The sequence below is a fragment of the Humulus lupulus genome, chromosome X (genome assembly GCF_963169125.1).
Source record: "Humulus lupulus chromosome X, drHumLupu1.1, whole genome shotgun sequence".
Taxonomy (NCBI): Eukaryota; Viridiplantae; Streptophyta; class Magnoliopsida; order Rosales; family Cannabaceae; genus Humulus; species Humulus lupulus.
Window position 1 is genome coordinate 174,084,052 of NC_084802.1, and position 21,698 is coordinate 174,105,749.

The 21,698-nt window shown below is 43.1% G+C and overlaps 1 protein-coding gene across 1 annotated transcript; it reads left to right on the forward strand.

Annotated features, from left to right (window-relative positions):
- Positions 1–1,157: 1,157 nt before the first annotated feature.
- On the forward strand, positions 1,158–2,030 carry LOC133806461 (uncharacterized). The gene is made up of 2 exons (XM_062244560.1): positions 1,158–1,268; positions 1,410–2,030. The coding sequence occupies exons 1-2, from the start codon at positions 1,158–1,160 to the stop codon at positions 2,028–2,030; spliced, it is 732 nt and encodes a 243-aa protein (XP_062100544.1).
- Positions 2,031–21,698: the final 19,668 nt, after the last annotated feature.

The following is a 21,698-nucleotide window of genomic DNA, read 5'->3' on the forward strand; positions in this document are numbered from 1 at the left end:
TGAAATAAATAAATAATATTATATTAAAAAAATGATAAAAATATATTAAAAGAAAATTTTAACTAAAACATTGTTTTCGATTTTTTAAAAAAAATAATACGATAACATTTTAGATCACAAACTATCATATTTAATGTACAAAACATTCACAATATTATTGATTGGAGAATAAATTTGTTTATTCCTGATAAAAGATAAATGTTACTCTAATTTCCTATTTAGTCACACAGTTATACTATTTGTACACATATGAACAATTATATATAATGTATTTGTTACACCCAAATTTCGAGAATAGAAATATTGATCTCGGAAGTCGGGCTTGTGAAATATAAGCTCGGAATAAGCGGGTTCATCATAATAAGCTTTAATAAAAATATCAAGAACAGTCTCACTGAGCAGTAAGTGCAAGAACATCGAAATTGGTGAGCTCGGAAACTACGTGGTCTCGGAGGTGTTCCGAGGTTATAAGTGAAGCTTGAAGCTACAATGACAGTGGTTCAACACTTGTATAAATTCCCTGATTCCTGTCCTGCCATCACACAAGATGGTTCGAGCTCAGGCATTGTGAGCTCAAAAAGGATGATCTGAACCATGTTACTTGTTAAAAGTCGAGGCGAACCGAGGTAGCGAGCTCGTGATGGTTGATCGGCCTCGAAGGCGTGTGAATTGAATGTTCAGAGTCGCAAGCTGAGTGTGAACATCTTTATTGTTATAAAATCCCTATATTTAAGGGATTGGTTGTAATTTGTTGTTAAATCCCAAATTTCATGGGATTTATACGCGTACGTAGTAACTATATGCATTTAATTAAATGTTTGTATAATAACTCCCCAAAATATGAGGGGAGATATTTGGTAAACCACTCTATAAATAGTGTGGAGCAATTCATTTGTAAGACTGAGAAATTTGTATTGGTTCCAGAAAGCTTTGAGAGAAGTCCATAAAGTGAATAACACTGACTCGTGGACTAGGCATATTTTAACTGCTGAACCACGTAAAAATCGTGTCTATTATTGTTCGTTTCCTCTGGTATTTTGTTTAATTGCTCTTCATTTCTAAGTTGACGAAAAACAACGTCAACAGTTTGGTGCTTTCATTGAGAGCCATTACACATGACGTGAGCCTATTTAATCAGAAAGCCTCCTGAATCGTCAATGGCCGCTACAAGCAATCCCAGTATTGGTGGGCAACCATTGCCTCAGAAACCCGAGGAGCAAACTCCTCGTACTGAGGAATATCCCCAACAACCTGCAAAGCAGCCCATGGTGGACCCGGATCTTTAAGAGAGGAGTGATTCATCCAATTCTCTTGGGCCACCTGTTCCCAAGCCTAACGAGGATTTGTATTACAATCTTGAGAGGTATGTTCCTATCGTGGAACTTGAAAATTGCCAACTGTGCAAACAGACGGCAAAGGCGACAAGATGCAACGAGGAATTAGCCAGACAGGCTGCTGACGCCCAAGCACCTCCCCGGAGGCCTAGAGGACGCCCTCGTGGGAGCATGACTGCTAGGAGGGCGGAACAAGCATCACAGTCGAATCAGCCAAGTCCTCAGAGGAGTACCCGGGTTGAGGCCACTGCCAACCTGACTGTAGACTTGCCTATAGGAACGAGTAATAATCGAGCCCCTCCAGTGGCACAGAACCCGAATCTTGATACTACAAGAAACAACCCAGAACCTGACCGGGTAAACTCTAGGCCATCCAGGCCCGACAATGGGAGACAACCCCCGCCGCCCATAAGGCATCCACCATCTCCAATAAGGCACCCTTCGCCAGTCCAAGAGGTCACACGAAATACACCACAGAGGCCATCTTGCAGCGGCAGTCGAGATGGAAACCGACAGGCTAGGCCTGGACAGGGGAACGAAAGAGAGGAAACCCGAGATCGCAGGGCTCTTCAGCCATCAGGAAGCCAAATGTCAAGATCACAAACTGCTAGAACAGGAAGGCTAGCAGGGGACCCACCTCCTAATCACCGAGCCACACATCAAAAGAAGGCTAAAAGTTATGTAAGAGAAAGGTAAGACTACACTCTATTCGTAAGTGTTTATATCACCGAGCCAAGGCATACAGTGCGATCATCTAAACCATAATCGAGGGTGAGATAATCCCCCGAACCTTGTTCTGCACGACCATCTGAATCGCCGTAAACAGCCAGCATATAACCCTATACCAAGACAGGAAGCTAGAGTTTTTATTAACGACAAGCAGTCCCCTCAGGTCCAGGATAGACCCCCAGTGGACTTAGTCGAAGAAAGGAATGACTAGTTAGAAAGAGCATTCAGGCTCCTGCAAGATGAGCGTGACATGAACAAAGCTGAAGAGTCCGATGAGGAACTCGAGCCATTTGTCCCGCATATCTCTAGCACTCCGTTTCCTCAGGGATTCAAAATACCCCATGTCCCGCCATTTGATGGAAACTCATACCCGTATAGTCATCTGTGTACCTTCAACACCATCATGCGAGCCTGCAATGTTGGCTATGAGCTCAGATGTATGTTGTTCCTAGCCACACTTACAGGACCAGCAAAAAACTGGTTTGAGAAGTTTAGAAGACATTCGATCTCATTTTGGGATCAATTATCTAGAGACTTTAAGAAGTAGTTTAAGGCCATGATTGGCATCAGGCCCTCGGCCTCGGCCTTAATCAATGTCCGGCAGTAGCAAAATGAGTCATTAAAGAGTTACCTCACGAGGTTTGACCTAGAAGTGGCCCGAGCTCGAGATGTCGATGATAGCGGTCACCTGATGGCCATGAGAGTAGGTATTCTGCTAGGAAGTCCCCTTTGGGAAGATTTACAAAGAAAACCTATCAGGTTGCTAACCGAGTTCAATCGGAGGGCCCAGAGGTTTGTCAATGTAGAAGAGGCGAGGTTAGCACTGAACCTGACCTCTTAGCCCATAACTACAATGAAAAATGTTAACTCTACCTCAACCTCGGCGGCCTCATCAACTTCAAAATCCTCTGGGGATAACCCTTCTAAAAGGAAGAAGAATGAAGGGAATAACCTCGAGGCTGATGGAGGTAAAAAGAAGAAAGTGGATAAATACTTCTCTGTATACAAGGTGTATACCAAGCTCATTGAGTCTTGCGAGAATATTTACCTGGCCAATGAAAACCAGGACTTGTTCAGATGAACTAATCCCATGAGGAATCAAAAGGAAAACAGTGACTCAAATAAATACTTTAGATTCCATAGAGATATTGGACACACAACCGATGAATGTCGACAATTGAAAGATGAGATCAAAGGTTTGATCTCGAGGGGATACTTCGAATAGTACGTCAGAAACCAAAATCCCAATCAAGCATCAACAACAAGTCAGAGGGCAGCAGCCGCACAGCCTGCCCAACTCCCAAGCTCAGGAGGACGAGAGACCCCCTCCGATTGATGGAGAGGATGTAGTAACCATCTTTGGGGGACCTCATATCGCAGGTTCGGGCAGGAACGCCCAGAAAAGATACGTAAATGAGCTCAAGACTGGAGATGGTTCTCCCTATGAACCAGAACCACGAGCTCCAAAACAACGGAGGGTTGAGACTCAACCCATAACATTTACAGAAGAGGACGCATCGCATGTCCAATTTCCTAATAACGACCCCTATTCATTAATCTCCAGCTCACAAACAAGAGGGTATGCCAAGTGCTGATTGATAACAGGAGCTCAGTGAATATCCTCTACAAAGCAACTCTAGAAAAAATGGGACTCGCGCATCACGATTTGAAAGCATGTGCAACAACGTTGTACGGTTTTTCAGGAGAAGGGATTGACTGTATGGGATCCATCGAACTCCCCGTAACCTTTGGAGACTATCCAGTCTCAGTAACCAAAATGATGGAGTTCGTCGTTGTGGACCTCCCATCAACCTATACTGCTCGGGAGACCCGCCCTGATTGGGCTGGGGGCAGTGTCATCTGTTAGGCACTTGGCCATCAAGTTCTCGACCTCTAGTGGCATTGGGATGCTGAAGGGAGACCAACTCACTGGAAGGGAATGCTATAGCATTTCCATAATAGGAAAAAGTCAGACAAGTGCGCAAGCTCTAGTGGTTATCTAAGAGATAAATGGGTTTGTCTTTGAGATAGATGAAGAGATCAACCCCAAAATAGAAGAAAGGGCTGACCTCGAACCTTTACAAGAGCTCAAAGAGGTCAGGCTCGATGAAGTAGATGTTACAAAGGTGGTGAAGGTGGGAAAGAACCTTTCTGAAAAGGCAAGATAACAATTAATTTGCTTCTTGAAAGAAAACCAGGATGTGTTTGCATGGTCACAGTCAGACATGGTAGGAATCAGTCTGAATGTCATAAGCCACGCACTTAACATTGACAAAAGCCTCCCCCCGACGCAACAAAAGCAAAGACTCTTGGACGATGATAGAAAGAAGGCTCTCAAGGAGGAGGTCGACAGGTTAAAGGCAAATCGATTCATACGAGATGCCTTTTATCCTGATTGGATTGCCAATCCAGTGTTAGTCCCGAAACCCAACGGCAAATGGTGAACTTGTATCGACTACTCATACCTTAACAAGGCATGCCCTAAAGACTGTTTCCCCTTACCTCGGATAGATCATATGGTAGATGCCACTACGGGTCTTGGCATCATGTCATTCATGGACACTTATTTTGGATATAACTAGATCACCATGCATGCACCAGATCAGAAACATACAAGCTTCTTAACCAACAAAGGGTTGTAATACTAGAATTTCATGTTAGTTAAATCAAAACATAACGATAACCATGTCGATGATCTCACAGAATGCTTTACTGTACTTTGAAAGTACAACATGAAACTTAACCCACAAAAGTGCTCGTTCGGAGTTTCTTCAGGAAAGTTCCTGGGGTTTATAGTAAATTCATGAGGGATAGAGGTTAATTAGGACAAGATTAAGGTGTTGATAGATATGCCCTCACCTCAAAAGCACAAGGATGTCTAGAGCTTAACTGGATGGATGGCGACATTGAGTAGGTTTATCTCGAAATCTACAGACCGTTGTCTTCCTTTCTTCAACCTCGCATGAACCACCAATCTTGTTGAAACCTGTCACGGGAGAGGTTTGTATTTATACCTCGCAACAACCAAACACGCCATTAGTACGGTGCTCGTCCGAGAAGAGAAAAAAAGTACAAAAGCCTGTGTACTATGTCAGCAAAAGGTTACTGGGGGCAGAATTGAGATACCCGTTAATGGAAACACTAGCTCATAGCTTGATACATTCATCTCGAAAGCTTCGACCCTACTTCCAAGAACATCTTATTCATGTGCTAACTGACCAACCACTACGACAAGGTTTTCCCAAACCAGAGGCATCCGGAAGAGTGTTAAAGTGGGTTGTCGAACTCGGACAATTCACGATCACATATCACCCGAGAACGACCATCAAGGGACAGGCCCTGGCAGATTTCATTGTTGAGTGTACTGGAATTTCGAATGATGAAGTTGTAACCCTAGCCTGCGAGCTGTGGAAACTTTATGTCGACGGATCCTCCAACGAAAACAGATCGGGGGCAAGCATTATACTGATTACCCCAACAGGAAATCTGTAACGACCTAAATTTGCTAATAAGGCTTGGAGCCTTGATTAGTGTGCCTGGAGGGCAATAATTGTTATATTGCATTAATTTATGTGAATTTAATGAATATGTGATTAGTATGCATGTTTAGGTGAAATAAATATGCATGTGGACCCCGTTTGTATGATAGGGGTAAATTGGTAATTTTAGCCCGCTGTGGGCATATATGTGATAATTGTATTATGTGATTTGTACCACGTGAGGGTGGTGTTATTATTGTGATGAACGTGCTGAGACGGTCCTAGAGAGCTAGTTAACTCAAAAGTCACAACGGGATTTTATACCCGGCTCGAGAGGAGCCTGGGGGTATCTTGGGGAATTTTGTGAGTTGAGTTGAGAACTAGTGGTTATAGTTATTGGTGATTGAGTAACCTGGGTAACCATTTGTAACTGCTGTGAGTAACAAGTTTGGATGGAAAATGGTAGAATTGAAATAGAAGTGAATGGACTAGAGTGCCCTTGAAGGTTTAGTTAGGAAATGATTATTAGGAGGGGTAATATGGTCATTTGGCAGGGGGTTTAGACAATGTTCAGCTGGGTTAAAGGGATACACGGTTTAGGCTTGGTCATATTTTGGTTTTGTTAAAAATAGAGAGAAGAAAAGCTAGAGGGAAAAGCTAGGGCAAGAAGAAGAAGAAGAGGAGTTGAAGGAGCTGAAATTTGGAGACTTAGGAGATGAATCAAGGAAGCTTAGGGTTGGATTCTTCATTCAAGGTAAGGATTCTATGTAAATTTAAGGCTTGTTTCTGTTTTGGTTTAAGAAATTGAAGCATGGTTTAAGTTTTGAGCTATGGGTTTAAATTTTCTAAAGTTGAAATCAAAGGTGTGTATTTTTGGGTGTGATTGTGTTTTTGATCTTGATACTAGTGTTTATGGGTTGTTAGATGGTTCATTTGAAGTTTTAAATTGATCTTGGGGTTTAGGTAATTGTTTGGGATGATTTGGAGGGGTATTAGCTCGAGAAAAATGCAAGAGAAAACCCAGAAATCTGGGTTCGCGAAGGAGCGCCGAGGCCCTGTTCTTGGGCGCCGCGGCACGAGGTTGCATAAGGATTTGGGGCTAGCCGCTGGGCGTCGCGGCCCTTGAGGGGAGTGCCACGGCCCTAGGCCTTTTTGGCAGCCAAAAAGTTGGGCTTTTAGGGCTTTTTCCCGGGGACGCGGGGGATGGTTCCAATGTTTTGTTTTAAGGAATTAGAGGTCCCGAGAGTACGGGATTGGTCCCGGGAAGTGGTTTTAGGTTTGGTTAGTATTAAAAGTGTTTTATGTGTGTTGTGACTAGGATTTCGGAAAGGCTCGTGCTAGAGGACCGTGCTTGTGACCTTGGTGCATCAGGAAAGCTCGGGATACAGGTAAGAAAACTGTAGCACTCGAGAACAGGGCATGGGCCCATAGTGTTATTGCAGGGCATGGCCCTAGATTGTATTATGTGCTAATGTATAACCTTAAATGAATTATCATATGATTGAAGATTATTTCGAGATGTACTATATGTGTGATTATAATGAAATGAATGACTAAGGCCGAGAGCGGCGAAGGCTAAGAACGGCCGTGGGGCCGGAAGTAACACCTAGCACATGGGATGCTTATAGTCAAGGTGGGACCCAATGGATACATGGGTTATCCTTATGGTAAGGACCGAGACCCCAGGCTTGGGTTAGGCCTCTGGGGCGGCATGGCCGTGTTTGTTCATTCTGATGGTTTTCCTGTTTATCAATGGATTATATGCTTATATGATATATGCATATGTTATTTAGTGTATGAGTTTTCTTGCTGGGCTTCGGCTCACGGGTGCTCTATGTTGCAGGTAAAAGCAAGGGGTCAGTCAACCAGCCATGAGTATGGAGAGCGTGGGGGTGGCGCATACATGTTCGGCCTGCCCGACTGCTTTGGTTGGGGGCATTTTGAATATGGCTATATTAACTTATTCTTTTGATAGTTAATCAAGTGTAAATCTATTTTTGAGTTGTAAGTATTTTGTAAACCTTATTTTTGGGATCCCAGATGTTGATACTTAAAGTTTTTAATGAAACTAAGTATTTTCAAAGATTACAGCCTTAACTTCCGGTTAGTCACACTTTTAGTCTTTGAAAACCTCGTAGAGTCAGTTAGTTGCACAGTTGTGTTTTAAACTCACTTAGTAATGGCTCTCAGGTAGTAGGGCGTTACAAAATCGATTCCACTCAACCTTAAAAGTTCAACTTCGAGGCATCGAATAATGAGGCTGAATACGAAGCATTACTAGCAGGACTTCGAATAGCCAAAGAACTCAAAGCAAAGGCTATACACTTCTATAGTGACTCACAGTTGGTGGTCAACCAAATTTTATGGGAATATCAGGGTCGAGGCATAAGAATGGCCGCGTACCTAGAGAAAGAAAAAACTGTGCTCGGACAGTTCGAATTCTACACTATAAAGCAAGTCCCCCGAGAACAAAATTCAAATACAGATGCGTTGGCCAGGCTCGCTACAACCAACGAGGCCGATACATTGAACATTGTCCCAGTAGAGTTTCTATCGACCCCAAGTATCAGCGAGCCTGACGAAGAGGACGTATGCATGATCGATTCACAACCTACCTGGATGACCCCAATAATCGACTACCTTGAAACCGGATGTCTCCCAGCAGAATGGAACGAGGCTCAGAAAGTGATGTATCAGATCCTGAGATACACTATTGTGGAAGGAAGGTTGTATCAAAGAGGGTATTCAAGGCCATTAATCCGATGTGTAACTCCACCTGAGGCGAAGAAACTTTTGGAAAAAATTCATGAAGGAATTTGTGGAGATCACACTAAGGGACATAGTCTATCCAAAAAGGTGATAAGACAGGGGTATTTCTGGCCCACAGTCAAGGCAGACGCATTTGAGTATGTCAAACGATGTGATAAATGCCAGCAGTTTGCTTCAATTTCGCGAGCTCCACCTACCGAGCTTACCATGTTGACCTCCCCATGGACATTTTCAGTGTGGGGAATTGACCTTATAGGCTCGTTGCCAACTGGCAAAGGTGGAGTGAGGTACGCTGTGGTCACCGTTGATTCTTTCACGAAATGGACCGAAGTTGAACCCCTAGCCACTATTACCTCGAAAAAAGCTTTAGACTTTGTGGTAAAAAATATCACCTGTAGATATAGCATGCCCAGAAAGATAGTGTCGGACAACGGTACCCAGTTCAACAGTGTCCTGTTTACCCATTTCTGTGAAAAAAATTGGATAATAAAAAGCTTCTCCTCCGTCGTCCATCCCAGTCAAATGGTGAGGTTGAAGCAGTCAACAAGACCATAAAAAACTCCATTAAGAAAAGGTTAGAAGAGGTTAAGGGAAGGTGGCCTGAGGAGTTACCTCAGGTCTTGTGGGCTTATCAAACCACATCTTGAACTTCAACAGGGCATACTCCCTTCTCCCTAGCATATGGGTGTGAGGCCATGTTGCCTATTGAAGTCGAAATACCTACAATATGGAGCCATGCGTACAATTAGACCTCGAACCAATCCCAGCTCGAAGAAAGTCTAGACCTCATTGAAGAAAGACGAGATGAAGCTCAATTGAGAAATGTTGCATACCAAAAATGAGCTACTAGGTATTTCAATAAGAGGGTTCAAGATAGAAAATTTGGATTGGGAGACCTGGTCCTACGACGTGTGTTTCTGGCTACACGAGACCCGTCTGCTGGGGTACTCGGACCTAACTGGGAAGGACCTTACCAGATTAAGTCTATCATCTGGCTTGGGGTGTATAAATTGGCGAGACTAAACGGAGAGTTGGTACTGCGAGCTTGGAATGGTGAACATCTACGACCTTACTATCAATAATTTAGGAAGGGATTTTTGTTGTAACCAAGCTCGTTTATTTTTCAAACTTTTGTTAATAAAATGTAAAATTTTGCTCAAAAGTTGTTTTCTTTATTAAATGTTGTATTATTTTTTTTTTTTGCAAACTCTCTTAATTCAATAACCTTTGGTCACACTGATAGGATATTAATGGGGCATCAGTGGTATACAATCATACCATAAGTTTGAAAAATAAATAACATAGAATAAAAATGTCTGGATCATTAACCCGACATGAAAGTTTTAAGTATACACGTAAACTAATAAAAATGTCTGGATCATTAACCCGACATAGAAGTTATAAGTGTATACGCGAGCTAAGATGCTCTAGACATAACCAGGCTAAAAGCTATAAGTGTATGGATTAATAACCAAACACGCGAGCTAAGATTGTCTAGACATAACCAGGCTAAAAATTATAAGTGTATGGATTAATAACCAAACACACGAGCTAAGATTGTCTGGACATAACCAGGCTAAAAATTATAAGTATATGGATTACAAACTAGACACGCGAGCTAAGATTGTCTGGACATAACCAGATTATTAGAATTATAAGTGTAAGGATTACAAACCAGAGAAGAGCTAAATAAGTTTGGAACAAACCAGCTAAAACTAATCGACATAAAGTTGGTGTAAATAAACCAACTGTGAATTAAGTTGATTCCGAGGCTGGAAAATTTTGCATAAATAAGTTTCGACCTCACAACCTCGAGGGTCTACTTGAGGATGAGTAAAAGTGACTAGAAAAGCAAGATATAACTAAACTACTAAGATTACACGCCATATAAGTACTTTCGAGTACATTGTAAAAGTAAGGTTCGACCCCGACAATAACGAGGTCGGACATGGATATATCGAGTAAACTGTCCATGAATGCATTGAAACTCGAGCTTAAATCCAACAAATTTTTTTGTGCGAATAAACAAACATAAAAGCAAGCATTTAGTATAATACGCTTGAAATGTTTCGACCCAAAAATGTGAAGCAAAAATATTAAAGCAAAAGCTTAATGTAAAATCATTTGCATGATGGTTTTTGAGCAAGAAAATCATGTGCATAAAGATTAAAATCACTGTCTAAATAATAATGAAATAGCTTTAAAGCGAGCTATGTGTATTGTCTTTACCCCAAGGGCATATATATAAAGTGAGTTACAAAAAATAATGGGACACAACCCATGATTCCACACTTATGGAGCCGGCACCTTCTCCCCTGCCGTTTCTAATACTCCCACGGTCTCCTCAGCCTCGAGCCTGGGGTCTTCCTCATCGGGGTGAGCTTACCATCTATTGGCGAACTTGGCCTCCAAGGTGTCTAGGACGCTTGTATCGAGCTCGGGGTTGTCCACCCAGATTCGATATATTGCCATATCAATGTCATGATCCTTCTTAGCCTTGAACTCCTCCAGGAGGCGAGCCTTCTCACCTTCAATGATGTCGAAAGCGGCTGCCTTTTCTCCCTCCAGATTGACATTCAGCTCCTAAAGTTCCTTGATTATGGAGTCCTTCTCCTTTATATCAAAGTCCTTGGCCTCCAGCATTGATTCGAGTTCGACTATCTTCAATGTCGCAGCCTTGAGCTCGTCTGCGAGCTTTAACTGGAGGTTCTTCGCCTCCTAAGAGTAGGCCTGGCTCGCGTAAACATTTTTGTTCAATTTAAAGTTAAGATGAGCAAACGCAGTGAAAGCCTGTGCACATAAACAAAAATAGGTTATTAAACATACATGATAAGTCTGTATAAGCAACGTTATAGAGTAAAGGGACTTACTGAGGTGAAGAGCTTGCTGCCCTTGCCAAAGAGGGTGTTGTTGTCGCGGTAAGAGGTGAGGAACTTCCATTGAGGAGCGCCAAGGTTTTTGAGACTTTGGCCAGCTTGAGATAATATATCCGAGCTAGACTGACTCCATGTGTCCCTGCAGCATTATCAATCACATAGTCGGGGACGTGGGTCGAGACCGACAACAGACGTTCCCGTGTGGGAATCTGTTTCTTTATGGCCGAAGTAGTTTGTTGGGAAACCTGGACTTCAGGAGGAGGCAGGGGGTATGAGACCTCGACAGATACCCTGACCTCAGGGTCTGTAGCAGTAGCTTGGCTCGGGCCTTGGGAGTTCGGGGCTGGAGGAGTCACCTCGGCTCTTTTTGGGATCTTCGAGGAGCGCCCTCCTTTCTGTGACATCCTCTAGTGCTTACTCGCCTTCGCCCCCGTAGGAAGGCTCAGTACGTTGTCTAAGTCGGACTCCATGTTGCCTGCAAATACACAATTTACACATTAGTGATCGAGCCTAAATTATAAAAAGAAGCAAGTCTAAGGTCAAAAGAAACTACCCCTATCTTTAGAGGACGCTGGGGGAGTCCCTTCTCTATATGTAGGAGACAACCATGAAAGGTCTCTATAAACATTGGTCCCGTATTGAACGGCGACCCCATCCCAAACCTCGTTTAAACTATACATGGTTTGGTACTGACCTAACCAGCTATCAAACCTACGTACCCTCTCATCTACCCAGGACCAAACGTAAAAGTTATCCCTAGGATTTGGAAAGAGGATCAGTGTGTTGGGCTTATGCTTAAGGAAAAAAGGGGACCACATATTGGAGCTAAGAATTACTTTACCTCCATGACCTGAGCTCGAGGCCTTGTCCTGGGCTTCATTCCTTGAGGCAAACTGATCATGACGGCGAGCCACAAGGGGACGGGCTCGTGAGCCCGAAGACCTCCGTCTCGGGGGAAGTGGCACGTGCTCCCACTTGAAGTACTTACAGTAGGCGGAGTCATTTGTAGACTGGTCTTGCTTCCTACATGCTTAGAGCCGCTCTTCATGGAGAAGATAAGATCAAGAACGCTGACCATAGGGCAGTTGGAGCAGAGTTTCCTTATGTTCCGCCATCAACTCTGAGGGGGTGGGACGGGGATAGTTGGCTGAAGAAATGGTTACATGTTATTACTCCGAGCCTAATCATTAAACGAAAAGGAAAGAGATAAGTGTGAGTACTTACAGATGAGTTGGAACGAATAGAATCTAGATGGAGCGAGGCCATCCGTCTAGAAGAATGCGGGCTTGAAGTTGGGAGGATGGTTTGGCATATCCTCGAAAAGTTTCTTCTCCTTCGGATAGCTAGACAAATAGTAGAAGCCATCTCCTCCCCTAGCTTGAGCGGGGTTGCTTTTGAGACAGAAGAGATACAAAATTTCTTGGGGTAAGGGTCCCTTCCACTTCACCTCGTGGTAAAGGGACTTGAGGGTGGAAAGAACCCTATATGAATTGGTCTGGGGTTGGAAGGGAATGAGCCCAACAAATTCCATAAAATCCTTAAAATAGGATTTCAGGGGTAGCAGAGCCCTTGCCCTCATGTGCTCGCGACTCCAAGCCGCGATCTTAATCTTGCTGTCAAGATTGCCATCTCCTGGGGTGAAGCAGCTCCGCTCGTTCGGAGTTACAGCTTGGAACATCAGTGCGCCGGAAAGTTTCAGGCCGTGGCAAGCTAATAGCACAAAAATTTAGCCTGTTGAGGTGACTGAGCTCCAGTATTGCTCAGCCTCGAAAAAAACCCTCTTGTAGGGTGGGAATGGATGCAGCTCAAGAAGTGGAAGGACGATTTGAAGGGTCTTCCATCAGCGAGAAGGAAAGTGCACCAAGCTCATAGGCAACGGTGACTTTGAGTTTGGGATCGAGCGAGATAGGTCTGATCTCGGGGTCCGGATCTGGATAAATTGCGACTCGAAGTGTAATGCCCCGAATTCTCCAATGTGGTTTAGTGGCAGTTTAGTTGGCCAGGAGGGCCGTAATTGTTTAATTACGCCATTAAATGAATATATGCATGTTTATGTGAATTATATTATGATATAATGATATATGCATGCATGTGGGTCCACATTTGAAATATTATGTTGTTTTGATAATTTGGCCCATTGAGGGTAAATTTGTGTATTTGGGTGCATGATGTGATTTGTGAATGAGATTCCATTATTATGGAGATATATTCGAGCTATTCGGCATGAGACAGTCATATTTAGTGGATTAGCAGTTTTGTCATAACGGGGTCAATTTTGGGGTAATAGGAATGTTTATTTGGTGATAAATTGGGAATATTTGAGATCAGGGTGAAATTATGGAGGTTTTGACTATAATGTCCCCGCGGGTGTTTTCGGGACCCCGAGCATTAGGTTTTATTTGAGGTTACTTAAGCTTGAAGTAGCTGTCACATAGAACGTACGATTAGAAAACCTCTCGTTCTCCTTCGTTAGTTCATTTTTGCCACCCGAAGCATATTTGAAGAAATCTTGAGTTCTAGGAGTCAGAATCAAGTGAGGATTGAGGCATATCAATCCTAGGAAAGATTAGAAGCTTCTTGACCGAAGGATTTGACAGAAAAAAACCTAATTGAAGGTAATCTAAGTTTAAAGTTTTGAGTTTTTAGAGTTTCAAAGCTTTGAATTGGACTTTGTGAATTGTTGAGTTTTCGATTCATTTGAACCTTGGATTTTAAGGGTTTTGATGCATTGGGAAGCTTGGGAATCTTGTTTTGATGATTGGGGAATGTTTAGGTATGATTTTGGAGGCTTTGGAGTGTTAAAAACACGTTTGGGAATGGCCCAGAGTTGAGGGCCGCGGCACTGTTCTTGGGGTGCCGCGACCCTGCCTTGAAGAAGCAGGTGGGGTTTTTGTGCCTGCTAGGCGCCGTGGCCCTTGCCTCAGGGAACTCTGGGGGCCACGGCCCAAGGTGTTAGGGCCGCAGCCCTTGCCCAGTTTGCTCGTTTTGATCCCGGGAACCTAGTTTTAGGCCTCGGGAGTGTCCCTACTACTTGGATTAGTTTAGATTGATCTCTTGGAGGCTAGATATTGGTTTGAGAACCTTTGATTATCATGTTATTGATGGTATCCTATAATGTGTTATGATTAGGTAACCGCTAAAGGACTAAAAGCTAAACCGTTCTCAAGGGTCGTTCTTTTGTTCATTCTAGCTCGAATCAGAGGTAAGAAAACTGCACCCCAAATGTGACATGCATGGTTATTCATGAGGCGTGTTGGTTGTGAAATGTTGACATGAATTCATTGTGGAATACTTAGCAAATGTTGCTCACTTGTGCATGGTATTGACTCATTAGCAGATTTGGCAAAGGTGCTAGTATCAATTGTGAAGCTGTGACTTATTAGTCAGGTTTGGCAGTGGTACTGGGCACTGGTCACATAGTGCTGACTCATTAGTCAGGACGGCCTTAGCGTGTTCAATGCAAGCCAATAAAGATTAGATCTAATCGACTTTCTGCATTGAATGCCTCAAAGAGCATTAATGCTGGACCGACCTCAAGTTCGATGAATATTATAAGCGCTTGAAGGCTAGTGGCTTACCTAGCAGCCACTCTTCCATTTGAACTAGTGACTTGTTTGTCAGTCACTCAGTATGGTTTACCAGAACCTATTGAAGGGTAGTGGCTTACCTAGCAGCCACTCTTCCATTTGAATTAGTGACTTGCTTGTCAGTCACTCAGTATGGTTTACCAGAACCTCAAGTGACATTCCCTCATTTGTTTAAAAGCTATGAGCTCTGTGTGATTATAATGATAATCATTTGATGATGTTTACATGTAATTCTATGTTTTCTTGCTAGGCTTTGGCTCATGGGTGCTATGTGGTGCAAGTAAAGGAGAAGAAAAGCTCACCTAGCCTTGAGTGGAGAGCTTAGGTGGTGATGTGTACATATGCGGCCGCTTGACCACCACGACCAAGGAGTTCTCAGAGGAACTAGGGGGTTTACCCTCTTTTTGCCGCTTAGGTCAGCAGGGTTTGAAATTTTGGAACAGTAATGACCTTTTTTAGTTGTAAATAACTTGTAAATGTTCTTGTAGGCCCATGAACAGTTTTATGTATCAATAAAACATATCCTTTCCTTTATACTGGTTTTCACCTTAACCTGTTAATAGCACTTAGATCACGTTTTTAACCAAAGGACTCAGGCAATGAGTCAAATTTCCGGTTCACCGTTCACCGTAACCGTTCTGGGGTAACCAGGGTTTTACACGAAGTATCTTCCTTTTTCCTTCCTCGACCTTGTCAATCAGACGTCGAAAACGATCTCGGATGTCCTCTTTTCTGCACCTCTCGTGGTGTTCACGTATTAAGCGCTGGTTTCGAGTGAAGGTAGACTCTGAAATGGGAGTTGATGGAGAATAAAGGATTGCGAACATTGACCCCCACCGATTCTCAGAGTTTTGCGACATCTAACAAGAAAGAAAAGGGTGAGGGCCAGGCATGCAAAAAATCACAGAATATAGTTTCGGTAATTCGAGCTCGAAAGCACGAGATCACGAAGTAAACTCAATCAAGGCTGAAGCCTCGAAAGGATAAATCAAATTCGAAGGGGAGCCCCGAACTGTTGAAAAGTTTGGGCTTCAAGCGTGTACTAAACACGAGAGTGGGGAAGTTTGGATTCATTTTAAGGATCCCGGATTTTCAAGGATAAAGCTAACAGTTACCAAAAAAGGTGATAATTTTGGGATTTGTCCAATTAAAAACCCTAATTCAGAACCCCCATTTCTTGGCTTACACGATACACTATTGTTCGAAAAATCCTACCTTCGCATTTTTTGCACTGAATTTGGGTTTGAAACCCATGGGTTAAAAATTTTGAGTCCTAATTTTATGTAGTATCAGCTAAACAGTATTGCTAAGGATACTAACTAGTGCATATATTAATACAGAAAGAAAGTATGTAAAAATGCTTGAAGAAATAAAGATTGAAAAATCAAGGAAAGGAACTTACACACAGAAGATTGCGGATATAGCGACGTTATCGACTGAAGGATTGGTTGCAAGAATGACTTCACGGAATCGAAAGTGCTAGAATTATTTTGTTTCCCTGGCTTGGAAAACATGCAAAGAGTCTCTGGTTTTTCTTTTCTCTTTCTCTGGTGCAAATTTGTAAAGAGAGTGAAAGTGAAATGAATAAAACGGAGTAGACATATTTATAGATCCCAGAGGATGTCAAGAGTCGGACTAATCTGGGTCGTTGGTTTGATTTGAAATAAATATGGCAATGGCGGCAAAAAGCTGAAATGCGAAAAGACGTGGGCATGTCAAAAAAGTACTCAAGTACTCTGATTGCGCAATCCGTGGCTGACGTGTATCCACACTCGAGTGTGGTAGGTGGCTCGATTTTTGAAAGTAGCAGTTCAAAAGTTTCCTTCTCATAGGATTCGAACTGATACTTTTGAGGGGGCAAAATGTTACACCAAAATTTCGAGAATAGAAATTTTGATCGCGAAAGTCAGGCTCGTGAAATATAAGCTCAGAATAAGCGGGTTCGTCATAATTAGCTTTAATAAAAATAGCAAGAATAGTCTCACTAAGCAGTAAGTGCAACAACATCGAAATTGGTGAGCTCAGAAACTACATGGTTTCAGAGGTGTTTCGAGGTTATAAGTCAAGCTCGAAGCTACAATGACAGTGGTTCAACACTTGTATAAATTCCCTGATTCCTTTCCTGCCATCAGACAAAACGGCTCGAGCTCGGGCATTGTGAGCTCGAAAAGGATGATCTAAACCATGTTACTTGTTAAAAGTCGAGGCGAACCGAGGTAGCAAGCTCGTAATGTTTGATCGGTCTCGAAGGCGTGTGAATTGAATGTTCAAGGTCGCAAGCTGAGTGTGAACATCTTTATTGTTATACAATCCCTATGTTTAAGCGATTGGTTGTAATTTGTTGTTAAATCCCAAATATCATGGGATTTATACGCGTACGTAGTAACTATATGCATTTAATTGATTTGTATAATAACTCCCCGAAATATGAGGGGAGATATTTGGTAAACCACTCTATAAATAGTGTGGAGCAATTCATTTGTAAGACAGAGAAATTTGTATTGGGAAGATTCTGTAAAATTGCTTCCAGAAAGCTTTGAGAGAATTCCATAAAGTGAATAGCACTGACTCGTGGACTAGGCAGATTTTAACGGTTGAACCACGTAAAAATCGTGTCTATTATTGTTTTTTTCCTCTGGTATTTTTTTTAATTGCTCTTCATTTCTAAGTTGACGAAAAATAGCGTCAACAATATTTATTATGTATTATATATTATTGTTATAATAAGATTTTATAACATGTAAGTTCATATTAATATAATTATTAAATATCTAGTTTTGTATTAAATATTATTATAATAATGATATTTTATAATATTTGAATTTATATTAATATAATTACTAAATATTTATAGCAAAATTTTATAAAAATTAGGTTTATATATTATATGTTATATATAATTATAATAATAATATTTATAACTTTTGAATTTATATTAATATAATTAATAAATATCTAGTATACTATTAAATATTATTATAAGAATGTTATTTTATAATAATATTTTATAACATTAGAATTTATATTAATATTTGTTTACCCTAAAAACGGCTACAGAGGACGTGGCAAGGATTCCTCACACATGCTTGATAAGTGGCAGAAGTGCTGCTCGACTATCGACCAGAGGCGCATCGTTTCTCCAGGGTTTAACTTTTAGATACGACCAGGCTGGTCGTATAACCTGACTTATTTCCTTCTTAAACTGTAATCTTATAATAATTGCGTGGAATATTTCTTCATTATTATCTTGATACGAGGTTATTAAGGAAAGATAGTTCACGTTGGCATATGTAACCCTCCTTAAGCCTATAAATATACATGAAATAGCTCAAGGAAGGGACTTTTGATTCTTCAATCTTTTTGCTAAGATAGAGAAAAAGAGAGAGCTACAATGCAATTATCCATCGTTTTACTGTATTTCTTCCAAGGTTTGTGAAACTCAAGAACCCTAGTTCTTTGATCACTCCTTTGAGATTCAATCTTAATAATAGCACTAAGTGGACATAGGTCATTACCATATTTTGGGGACGAACCACTATACATCCTTGGTGTTTTCTTCTCTTCCATTAGATCGTCTTTTTTACTTGCCGTTTTATCTTTTGTCGTATATTTGACTCCGTGTCGTTGGCCAAATCGGGGGTCAACATTCTGGTGCTTTCATTGAGAGATTGACAAAAAACTGTGAAAAAATCTAATGGTGAAAACAACCAAGAAGACTGGACAGGCTGCTGGCGTTGCACCGTCCCAACCTCCTCCCCCAAATGTGGCTGAGAATGAACCACATTAGGAGTTCGATGAGGAGGAATTAGATTCCAAAACACTGAGGGCAATGCTAGGAGTGTTGTAAGATGAGTTGGCTAATCTGAGGGCCAATTAGGAGAATGTTGCGGAGACGATGGCACTGCAGTAAAGGGAAATAGAACGCCAGCGCCAAGAGCTGAGTGAGTGGCAGGCGGAAATGGATCATCGGCAAAAGGATGCCATGGCCGCCCTTGAAGCATCCATTCAACTGGCTAGGAGCCAGACTGTGCCAGCCTCCCAGCCAGATTAGCCACCAAATGCACCACCTCAATGAGGTCCCAATCCAAGCCCTCCTCTCCAGCCAACAAGCCCTCAAAGGCTGGAGCAGCCGCCTATGGCTCAAGATGATGTCCCACCTAGGGATCCTGAACAGCAGCCACCATCCCAGGCTGGTCGAGGCAATCCCCAACGCCCGAGGCAGAATAGGGTAGGGCAGCTGTCCCGCAGCCCTACGCCCAGAGGATGAAGAGTCGAATCTACTGAGCAGGGGCAGCATCCTTCTACCAACAGGAGGAACATTGAGTCAGGCTCTGCGATTAGGGGCCCCCCACGGCATAACAATGCATGGGGACCCAATGACCAGCGTAGGCCTCCCCCTGACACTTGGGAAATGCCAGCCCGAAGAGGAAAAAGTGTGAACAGCCGGTCATGCTGTAGTCAGCCACAATTTAGAGAACGCCATGACTATAACGAAGCTGATTCCGGCAGAAAAAATGCTGGCCGGAGAAATGAAGAAAGAGGTGGAGGCAGAAGCCCCCCACCTAGAGAAAATAGGCCAGCCAGCCACAACACTGGGGGGCAACCCAGGCAGCCGAGCGTCTTTAGTCAGCTAGGAGCTAGCGAGCAAAGACGTAGAGACAATGATCTTAGGGATGTACTTAACGACCGCCGTGAGAGGCACGACGAGTACGCTCCCCAGGCACCGGTGACCCCAGCAGTCCCAGAAGCTGTTCATGCTCAGATTGATGCCCTGAACCAGGCAGTACAGCAACTGGTTGGGGGACGAACGTCCCATATCAAGTACGATAGGAGGAGGGGCACCCCCTTTGTACAGAGAATTGCTGCGGCCGAAACCCCCAGTAAGTTCAAGATGCCTACATTGCCGAACTTCGACGGCTACGGAGACCCGGTATCTCACGTTAATAAGTTTGAGATACAAATGGACATACAAAAAGTGTCTGAAGATGCCTGCTACCAGATCTTCCCTGCGACACTGTCTGACACCGCTCAGGAGTGGTTCTTCAAGTTCCCTCCTGCTAGTATAGTATCTTGGGAAATGTTCGTGAATGCATTTTACGGATAGTTCTATGCAGGTCGTGTACACCCCACAGAGGCCAAACAACTAGTTGAGATACACCAGAAAGAGGGAGAGCCCTTGAAAGAATATGTCCAATGCTTCATGCGAGTAGCAGCTAGAGCCAAGACAGTGGGCGATGAGGGTAAGATGATGGCTCTAACTACTGGAGTTAGGCGCCATTCACCCCTCTAGAGTTGCCTCAGAAAGCATGGGGTTAGAAGTACCCAAGAGTTCTTGGATCGAGCTGATCGATATATCAAGCTCGAAGACGCGATTGCCAACGAAGGGAAATCGCCAACCAAAGACAAGGGACCCAAGGAAGAACCCGTCAAAGCCGCCAATAGGTCGAAAAAACCCAATGGCAACGACAAAGGCAACGGGATTGGCAATGGTAGGAACGGTGGAAAACGGGCGAACAATGAACCCTCAACTTCTGAGAGTAAACACCCCAAAGGAAATCGATACGAGCCAAGATTCACCAACTACACGACCCTTGTCGAAAGCTAAGTTGAAGTCTAACAGGCGACCAGCTCAAGAGTGCCTTACAAACGACCCGCTGCTATAAAGAAATATATCTCCAAGAGAGATACGACAAAATTATGTCATTTTCACAATGACTACAGGCATGATACCAATGAATGTAACCAGTTGAAAGATGAGATTGAGTTCCTGATCAGATAGGGACATTTAAGAAGATATGTGCGAGCCGCAGGAGGGTCTCAGTGAGAGGATCAAGGTGGCAACGAGCAAGCGCCTGCACGCCAACGCTCGCCACCTCTACAGCCAGCTCCTATGGCAGGCACTTTACTCACCATCTGTGGAGGCCCACATCTTGCAGGAGACAATGGGAAGGCAAGGGAACGATACGCTCAAACCCTATGCCACGACCAGGACATCGAGATGATGAGTGTGGAGGATCGAGCACCAAAAAAGGCTCGAATAGAGGAATTGATAACCTTCTCTGAAGACGATGCCCAACACGTGCGATTCCCACACTCCGATCCGCTGGTTGTATACGTACAAATTGCCAACATGATGGTAAAGAGAGTGTTGGTCGACACAGGAAGTTCGGTCAACATCTTGTACAAGTCTTCGCTGGAAAGAATGAAGTTGTCCATCAAAGACCTGGAGCCATGCAACCAAACCATTTATGGTTTTTTCGGTGAAGGGCTCGCCCCAACAGGGTCGATTAGGCTTCCAGTTATAGCAGGTACGACACCAGCTAATAGGACATTACTCACTACTTTCATAGTAGTTGATTGTCCTTCAACATACAATGCTGTGATTGGGAGACCAATTCTGGTCGACCTACGAGCCGTCACTTCGATATGGCATCTCGCCATGAAATTCCCGACAGATGCAGGGGTAGGATGCGTGTTGGGAAATCAATGGGAAGCAAGGGAGTGCTACAATGCCTCGATCATCGAGGCGAAGAAGGGTGTATCGAGAGATGTTCCTGGAAAAGAGTTGCAAGTGGCAACTGATGCTCAGGCCCACTCGGGTGATAATGTCACCAAATAGGGCGTTGCCCAAAGTGAGGATAGGGATTTGGATCCTCGCTTTGGGGATTTTGAAGAAGAAATTGGATCCATCGAGGACCTTGAAGAGGTCTAACTCGTTGAAGAAAATCCGACCAGAGTTGTGAAAGTCGGTAAAATCTTAGAGACAACGACAAAACAAGCACTGATGGAGATTTTAAGGAGGAACCAGGAAGTCTTTGCCTGGTCGCATAAAGACATGGTTGGGATAGACCCTGCAGTCATTAGCCATGTCATGAACATCGACAAGAGTTTTCCACCAGTGCAACAAAAAAGAAGGTTGCTTGA